Raw genomic sequence first — 9,850 nt, forward strand, 5'->3', positions numbered from 1 at the left:
TGTACATTGAAGCTATAACAGGGTTCCCACACATTTTTACCAATTAATTTCCAAAACCTTTCCAGAATATTTAACCCAATTTCCAGGACTATATAACAATAATTCAGCACAATAACAAGTCGCTTACCCCTATGCACAATGCCCGCAGACAGGTAGTGTATGCCAGTGGTTCTCAACCTTTTCAGGCTGTGACCCCCGAAATAATCATATTTTAACTGGGGAACCGGCACCCTGACGAGCACTAAGAGTTGAGGAATTTTGTATAACACGTTTCTATTGTGAAAATAGCAGATCTACATTCATTTCAGAGGTATTAACAAAATCAATAACCAAAGACAATGCATAGCTATTTTTTCCAGGACCTTTCAGGACCCTTGAGCAATTCCAAAACTTTTACAGTACTGGAAAATATTTTTGTAATTTCAAAATATTTCCAGGAATTTCATGACCGTGGGAACCCTGACTATAGGATGCCAGGTCAAAAATGACCTGGTATCAGTCTACATAACTAACTAATACTATCTAAAGCCTGCAAGGTTGTCAAGGCTAGGGAAAGTGCTACAGTGCAAAGTGCTATGGACTAAGGTGAACAGGGGTGTCGCACCAAGTTCTGGGCCCTGGTACTTTAACTATTGAAAAATAGCAGATTTACAAGCTCACAAGCTTGTAGATCTGCTATTTTTGAAAGTTTGTGCAAGTCTCTATGTCAGTTCTATGTCAGTGGTGCTCAAACTTTTTCATGTGAACGGACCCCCATCTCAAAATATTTAGTTCCAGGGACTGCCCACCCCCCCCCCCCCCCCCCCCCCCCCTTGTGACACCCCTGAAGGTGGAGTCTGAATAAGTGAGTCTTCAGGTTAAGATCAGGAGTGAGTCAGCAGTTCTACTTGCAATGGAGAGTTCCTATCACAGTTTGGGGGACGAGTGGAGAGTTGTCCTGGTTGTTTTAGTATACAAATGGAACCAATTCCATTTGTATACTTGTATACTAGTTATGGGAGTGCTTGAAATTAAAAAAGGTTTGAGAATCACTGCCCTAGTCGTCAAACAGATCTGGGTACTTATCTGTGCAGTAATCAGTAAAGCTAAACTCATCCACAGTGAATGGGACATCCTTCCATTTCTTAGCTGTGATCCTACCCTCTGGGGTCTCCAGGGCAAAGTTCTTGATGGACATATTGGGCAATATGACAGACTTCTTGTACTTCATCTCAAATCCCCAATCCTGTGGAAGCACATAAACAAACAATGAGGGCCTGATTATCTAAAAGAATCTGACAGTATTACAACCTTATTTTATACTTTGTCCTATGATATGTCACGTGAAAGTTATTGATACAGTCTAACGACGTGCCCAAAATATGGAAAAAAATCTAAATATGTGCCGTGCATAGTTATAATATGGGTGCCGTGTCGCAGACTTCAAAGGGAAGTTTTAGAGACGACGAAACTTTGATCTGCGTGCACTGCTCATATCCAAAAATGTAAACATAAAGTGCCTGCATGCGTTGAACGGGTTGAGAGTGAAAGTGTCCCACTTGATTAAACAGCAGAGATACTGAAGTGCATACAGTGTCATTCTGAATAACAGTGATCAAAGCTACTGAAGCAACAAATTAAATAATGGGTTGATCTTTAGTTATACAATCATGCTGTTTATTGTGCATGGTGTGGGCTAGAATGCATGTCATTATGAGAAATACAGCAGGAGGAACAGGCAGGAATGTGAGGAATTGGAATGTGGCTGTCAGTCAGACAGTTCAGCCTGCTTGATTCCTCTGGAGAGTCGAGACTTGCATCTAACGTGTGAGTGGAAGATTTGTTTTGCTTTATATAGGTATGGTTTAAATAAAGTATTATCCGAGTGTTGCTGTGTTGTAGGTATGGATATGCTATGTGTAAAAAAAGTGACTGTCCCACTCGGCAGTTATTGATTGGATTTAACAAATTCATTTGGAATGCGCAATGCCTTTGATATGAGGAGGTGCGCTGATTAGTGACAGCCCGGCCCGGCAAATTCGGCTCGACCCGTAGGGTCCTGACTCTGACAGGGGTGAAAGAAAAAAACTTTTGCGGCACACAAGGCTGATGTTTACCCTCCAAGTCTGCCCTCCACTCAAAAGTAAAGTAAGGCACGGCTGTATTTGCCCTAACAATGCGGCTAGTATCGGGTCGCCCAAACCATAAACTTTTAACCACTGAACAACTTAACCACAGATTTTCTAATTTATTTTGAAAATAGCCAACACCAGGGTTAACCCACAACAGAATAGTGGCCAATTTAGTTGTCAAGTGACATTTGGAGTTGAGGCCGATCCAGGCTCACCTTGTTGCAGTTTCCATTATTACAACTGATCACACGCCCAGGTTCCCAGTCTTCAAAACTCCTTTCTAGGACAACCTGACCACCAGCCTTATAGTACTGTCTGAAAACAAATACAAAGGATGAAAGGTTCTGTTTTTAAATGTTCTGGATATATTTGTTTCGGATCGCTAAAGGAGCACAACTTACTCAAAGTTAGGATTGATGTTGACATAGTGCACATTATCAACAAGTCTGATGTCATTTCCATAGGCGACAGGCTCAAAACAGCTTCTGCACCGGAGCTGAATACTAGCAGCGCTGTAGCGACTCTTCTTCTGCACCTTCAGGGTTTCTGCAAAGCGGCTACTTATCACAGCCTCAACCTGAAGGTCAGTTATCTGGAGAAACAGAGAGTGTTGTGTCAGGCAATATGGTAGCAGATCTTCAAAACATGAACAGGGCTGAAGTAGGACAAAATAATATACAATGATATTTTTGACCAAGTATCTCTCAAGTATCTTTTTTCCCTGAAAATAGCAAAAATATCATCATCAATGCATCACCATGTGACATACTGTACATAATAGAAAGAAATAAGTGATTAAAACAAGAAAAGACAACACTTATCATGATATTCTCATGCCATAATCCAAAATCCCAGACGATATCTAGCCTCATATGACGATATCATTCTAATAAAGATATGCTGTTTTGCCCAGCCCTGGGATGAAGCTGTGCAGTGCAATCTCACCTTGCGGCGGAACTCTTTGGGATCCATGCTTTGGACCTCACTGATGGCTTTGCCAGTCAACTCCTCCAAGTACTCATTAGTGTGTTCCCTTCGCACCTCGCGTCCCCCTGCCTCGGCGACCACTGAATAGACACTGTCGCGAGCACGGGCACGCCCACTGGCCTGCTGCTGGGCAATCTCATTTGTAAGCAGCCCATAGCGCACCACCAGGTTGCATTCCTTGATATCGAGGCCTTCTTCGGCCACACTGGTGGAAATCAGGAGGTTAAGACCACCTTCTCGGAATTTGCGGATCGTGTCTCTTTGCTCATTCTGCAAGCATCCATATATAACACAAAGGCAGAGATCCATCAGCATACTAAGACTAAACAACATAAACATTCAGGGAAAAGGCTCGCAACTCACTTTTTTACTGCTACAAACTTTAGAATTCAGTGTTTTGAAGCCTGGATCGAAACACAGTGAATGATGATGTTTGGAGCAGTAAATACGTGAGTTGTGAGTCTTTTTCCTAAATTAATTTGTTGTCCTTACAGTTTGTTTCAGCAACAAGACAGTGGGATACATGTGCATTGAGCTGAACTTGAATACACAACCCATAGAGAGGTCAAACTGTAATTTAAGAATTGTGATAATTGACATTAAGGATGAACATTAACCTGAAACATACCTGAGTCATGTAACTGATGCCATTACCTGCACCAGTCAGGATGGCCGCCTTGATTCCAGCTTCCTTTAAGGCTGGGTTTTTGCAGACCCAGTCATGCAGGCAATTTGTACTTGTACGTGTTTTACAGAAGAGGATACCCCTGGAATTCTCTGTGGGCCCAAACTGTTCCAGCAGAGTTCTCTGGAGTTGGCCCATCTTGGGGTTCTCAAAGCGAGCATCTCTCGCCAGTCTCTTCAGCTCGGCCTGGTTTTCTGAGTAAAGGGAACGACAAAAACTGTGATTACTTGCACATTAATCTCACTCACCTAATAGGTATGAGCAGACAGACTCACCTTGGAAAAGTCCCAGCAGGAAGAAGTCTGTTCCGTCCATGGCTGTGGCATCCTTGGTGCTATAGAAGGCCTCCAGGGAGCAATAGGCATCGCTCATTCGTAGCGTGTCATTGATGAGCAGAGCATCATTGTATGCCCTAAGGTGGAGTGCACACTGTGCAAGCGGTCTGCTGCGGTCATGTATACCTAATACCGGAAAGAAAAAAGAAAAGTGAAAACTAGTGACTGGCTGTGCCTGTGAACATTTGTTATTTTTCAGATGGACTCACTGGCTCCCTCTACAGTTTTCTTTCAAGCAGCCTTAATCACATAAGCCTTTATACTTCATCATACAATAATGTTGTGTGGCGAAAATAGCCAAACAAAAATAAAATTGAAAAATAAATGTCACAATTTGTGGTTAAAGGGTTATACTAGTCTGGCATGTTTAGCCAGAACACATTGAATTGTCTTATTGACTGATTCACAGTATACTTGAGTTGACATTACTGCTGCTGACTATTTTATGAAGCATACCATTTGTTATATTCTCGAGGAAGGCATTGGATTTTATTTAATCAACTAGCAGAGCCCTGAGACTTGCTTGACATAGGTAATCCAACACAGTGAAGTTATTCTTGGGTTTTAGTGCATATTAAAGCGCAGCTTGATCTGAAATGTCTAGACAGAAATAGTGCATGGAGAAAAGATATATGGCCAAAGCTGTGAATAATTACATGTATTGATGTGGTCTTGATATGGTCCATTACATTCCCAAGGCCACACAACTTAAATGTAGTTTAAGTAACCTTTTTTGTTAAAAGAAATCATTGCTATAGATTAGCGTTTGTTCACTAAAGGTCTCTCCAGCTCTTTAAAAAACAGAAAATAGGTTTTCAGGTGGATTGTCAATTTCATCAAATCAGGAGTGAGTAACCATTTATCACCTTCAATGGTCGCAGTTTAAAAAAAATGTCTGCTAATTTCTTTGTATCACTTCCAAATTCATTTATTGTGTATCCTGTACAAGTTCTCTCTGACTGGATTAAATTGGTATCCTGACCAGTTTACTAAAGAGCTGTGGAGACGAGGACTCCCCTGTTACTGAAAAAATCACACCCGTGTGAACTGAGCGGTGGTCGTGGAGGCTGCGCAACAGCAAAACAAATATATACCTGTATATATATATTATAAAAAATATTAAAACAATATTAAACAAAATATTAATAATAAAATGCATGTCACTCAGGCCGCCACTGGTATCCATCCGTGTGTGTGTGTGTGTGTGTGTGTGTGTGTGTGTGTGGTGTGGCCTGAACAACAGCGCCCCTCCCTTAACATGTGTGGTCAAAAAAGGTACTGTAGGCTACATACAGACACGGACGGACGGACGGAGACAGACAGACCCACACACACGGCCACGTATAGGAGCGTTGTGACCACCGCTCAAAAAACACTCATAGCAATGATTGCTCATAATATAGAGCTACAACACTAATTGTAACAGAAGAAAATCATTTACTGTGACTGTTCTGTGTTTTTTAGAGGACCACACAAAGCCTCAGGGCTTTATTGGGTTTTTATCCTGAGTGATATTGTGTCTGCTGTATGTGTGGGAAGTGCTGATGTACTCTTTCCTTTTATCACTAAATATATTCAATCAATCAATCAATCAATCAATCAATATGACTGCAGAAGTCTCGATCTTTGATTGCATGATTAAGAGGAAATGACCCACTGACCCTTCTTCTCTAGATTCACCACATCTGCCTCGTACTCCTGAGTGCCCATTTCCCTGAGGATAAAGTCTGGCGGTAACGTCGTGAACTCATGGATCTGTGTCATCATCCACTTCAGGTGATCCCCAAATGGATCCTGTGGAGATAAACAATGGTCAGTGGTAATAATAATAATCTTTATTGTATTATTATTATATTAAAAAACAACAAATTAGGTCTCCACTGTACACAGAAAACCTTCCTATCGACGGGACAGTTTGTTTAATGCCGTAATGGCCGAGGGGGCAAAACTCCTGCTAAAATGAACGTGATGTGAGCCTGTAAACCGTCTCACTATATTTGAAATAGTGTTCAAGTGTTTAATTCATTTACTGTATTTAAGTTTGGGTCCCAAGGGTCCCTTCCTAGAATTGTAGCAGAGTGAGCTTGCACAAAACCCTAAATACTAAAAAAAAAAAAAATAGTACAGTGATCAAGTAAATGTTGGCAGCTGACAGCCAACAAGGTATAAATGAGGCTAAGTGTCACATCTTCAAATATCCACATCATTATACTTACAACAAAAATGTCTCACCTGGGGTCTTTTGTTCACAATGTCAAACTTTTTGATGGGTCTAGGTACTTTCTTCTTCAGCTCAGGGGCATAGATTTTAGATGAAACAATAGCAGAGTCCAAGTTGGCACAAATCTGAAGGTGACAGAGGCAAGGCTGAGCTGAGGTGGTACAGGGCCAGTGTAATGTTTCATGTCACACCACAAACCCCCCCAAATAAAGACACATTTTCAACTGGAAAAGTATTGACACGAGGCTTTGAATTGTCACCTCCACTGCGGTTGTGGTTCAAGTTGTGGTTAGGAATAGGGGCGTCACAAGGGGGGGGGGGAGTGGGACTGAGTTACTAGGGCCCAAGGTGGAGGGGCCTTAATTATTTTATCCTTTAGCTATTGAGAAATAGCAGATCTACAAGCTCACAGCGTGGCACCGAGTGCCGCGATGCGAGCTTGTAGATCTGCTGTTTTTGAAATGTGAGCAAATCTCTAAATGTATGTTCTATGTATTTTTTAAGCGAACATTTGTAACTCAAATTGTGCTTCTGGGGGGTCCCTGGAACTAAATATTTTGAGATGGGGGTCCATGGCCAAATACATATAATTTTGGGGGTCCTTCACATGAAAACGTTTGAGCACCACTGACATAGAAACATAGGTTTTTCAAAAAACCTTAGAAGGATTTGAATAAATATTCTAAGACTTGCACAAATGTTCAAAACTTACTCAAATATAGCAGAGCTTGTATATCTGCTATTTTTCAATAGTTAAAGAACAAAATAATGCGTAATGATGCGTTCCCAGTCTAAATGGTTTAAACCCCCTCCCCCTAAGAAGAACTGAAGTGAATGAAATATATTATTATATCTTGTTGACTGCTATTTGCTGACCCTGAGACTCAGCTGCTAGACTAGGGAAGAGGGGAGGATAGGTAAGGAGGTCAGGGTGCCACATAGAGCCTCTTTGTTTTACGACTGTGAGAAAGAGATAAGGTTCTTCGCGTTTAATGAGCTAGGGAAAGAGAAGGAATAGATGTTTTTGTTTTAGCAGATGAAATAATGAACTGTGAGAGGGAGGGCAAGGCAGTCTTGTCTTGTCTATCGTTGTTGAAGGATGTATATGTATGTTGCGTGACTGTTACAGCGCTGTAAATAAATGTTTTCTATTATCTTTTAACATCGTTTCTGAGGTCAAGGTTTTGCTGATCTTTGAGTTTCAATTCCGCTATGGAGCCCATAAATTAAGTAGGATTTCTACGTCAGAACATTCCTAACCCCTGGTTAGGAATTCCACAGACACAAACACATGTACAGTATTATACTGACCTGTAGGACATGGTCCACAGCCTTCTGCAGGGTCTTTCCACCCCCTGTTCCAGGAGATGCAGTGAGGCCCAGGATTTGTGGCAGCGGCCCTTCCTTTCTTAGCTTCTTCTCTATGTAGCGCCTCATTATTTTGTTGTAGACACCCTCCTTGTGGGTGTGGTGACACTCATCAATTATCAGCAAAGTAATATCTGTGGTGAACAGACACACACTCACACACACACACACACACACACACACACACACACACACACACACACACACACACACACACACACACACACACACACACACACACACACACACACACACACACACACACACACACACACACACGAGATGGGTACATCCGCCAAGCGTGATTGGCAGGACGGACGTCTCAGTAAACAGTAAAATCCTCAGTGTTCATTTATCGATTATCGATCGTGTACACTCAGAGCTAAATTAACTCTGGCGATTTTACAGTGTAGGAATGGGATGCAGAGTGGGAAAAGAGAGAATAATGACTTGTTCTAACCTGAGAGCTCAACATGTTTGCTGTCCTCTTTGTTATTTAAGGCGTTCTCTAATATTTGGGCCGTGCAGATGACCAAGTCAGAGTCCTTCACCACGTGGCCAAAGAAGTCCTTCTCGTCACATTCCCCACTGACAAGGACCACCTTGTACTCCCCACCCAGGTGAGGCTGGAACTCGTTTTTGTAATGTTGCTCCACCAGATGAACCTAGAAGACATGTCCGCAGCTGGTTGGCACTGAACTCTCACCACTCAACTACATAATAAGGCATAATATGCAAGGCAGAGGTGGTGTGAAACAAGTCATGGTAGTTGTTCTGAACTCATGTGTGCGCTATGGTGTCTATCTCTACCTTATTGACCAGTACCACCACTTTGGCCTTGCTGGTGGTCTCCAGGTGTCTCTTGCTGACATAGACGGCGGCGCGTGTCTTTCCACCGCCGGTGGGAAGCCAAATGATGGTGTTCTCACCCTGCAGAGCGCTTTGTACCACCTCCTCCTGGTACGCATAGAGACCAAAGTCCGACATCCTACACTTCAGTGCTGTTTTAGACAGAAAACACCCAGATTTACATGAAAAGAAGTGTCCATCAGGATGGACCCTTGCAGGTACCTTTTGGGTAGAAATACGTACACGAGTGCAGTAACTACGTACACAAATTTCATTAAAAAATGTGTTACAACTGGTCAGCCAAATGAGATATAGGCATATAAGTGATATTAAACTGATTGTATATCTGTTCTTGAGGTAATTGTTCACCCCCAATATCATGAAGGCTAATTTGATATTTGGGCGACACAAATAGGTTGGTGTGTCCGAAAACGTAGTTACTGCACTCTGCCTTAATAGCTTTATAACCACATTTATAATGCAATTATAACACGTTATCAATGTTAATAAAAATGCATAACGACTTATAACAATTCTATGAAGTATAACTAATATAAATATAATTACAAGTGCTGACCATAATGCATTATAAACTCAGTGGAACAGCACATTATATAATACAGGTAACACTTTACTTAAAGGTCAGGTCTATAATGCATCATAAACACATTTATGATGCATTATAAGGCTTCATAAATGTTTATAATTATGCATAACTTATAACAAAGACACTTAATAACTAAGTTATGTGCTGTTCTACTGTGCTTATAAGGCATTATGGCAAGTTGATATACATTACTATAAACATTTATGAATGGTACAGTACACCAGATATAGACATTATGATAATAATAAGACCTTTTTTAACTCACCGACTGGTCCGATAGGGAACGGTTAAGTATCAGCTGAAACGGCTGGCTTGTCACTGTTTGGGAAATGCAAGCTGTGGGGCTTTTAACTCCTGTTTTGATCAGCTGTCGGCTGTGGCACACCAGGAAAGGAAAACGAAAGAAAACCTTTGCTCTCTGCCAGAGAAAGGGCCCCACCAAGGGAGGCTCTGGAGGAACGACACTGCATTATCCAATGACAGAGTGAGACTGCTTTGCACACATAACTGAAACTAACCACAGCCAAATAGCCCATTGCAAATGTTTAAGAACACACTTCTGGTCAATTGCACTTGTGGTTTCAATTTATGTTATGATGGATACGTTTTTGAGGCTTACTGCAGTGGTTCTCAAAGTGGATTTCACGGACTCTCTAGGTTCCTTTATGGGGTCTAACTTTGACAGTG

The 9,850-nt window shown here is 41.6% G+C and overlaps 1 protein-coding gene across 1 annotated transcript; it reads right to left on the reverse strand.

Annotated features, from left to right (window-relative positions):
- Positions 1 to 840: 840 nt before the first annotated feature.
- dhx58 (DEXH (Asp-Glu-X-His) box polypeptide 58) lies at positions 841 to 9,528 on the reverse strand. Its single transcript, XM_080724275.1, has 12 exons — positions 9,429 to 9,528; positions 8,518 to 8,708; positions 8,168 to 8,372; positions 7,651 to 7,841; positions 6,351 to 6,464; positions 5,780 to 5,912; positions 4,059 to 4,244; positions 3,727 to 3,977; positions 3,057 to 3,368; positions 2,513 to 2,703; positions 2,327 to 2,426; positions 841 to 1,225 (listed from the first exon to the last, which is right to left on the reverse strand). Exons 2-12 carry the CDS (start codon positions 8,692 to 8,694, stop codon positions 1,037 to 1,039), a joined length of 2,049 nt encoding a protein of 682 aa, XP_080580401.1. The 5' UTR covers positions 8,695 to 8,708; positions 9,429 to 9,528; the 3' UTR covers positions 841 to 1,036.
- Between the last annotated feature and the right edge of the window lie 322 nt (positions 9,529 to 9,850).

The sequence above is a fragment of the Nannobrachium achirus genome (genome assembly GCF_963921795.1).
Source record: "Nannobrachium achirus genome assembly, chromosome: 4".
In the NCBI taxonomy this organism is placed as follows: Eukaryota; Metazoa; Chordata; class Actinopteri; order Myctophiformes; family Myctophidae; genus Nannobrachium; species Nannobrachium achirus.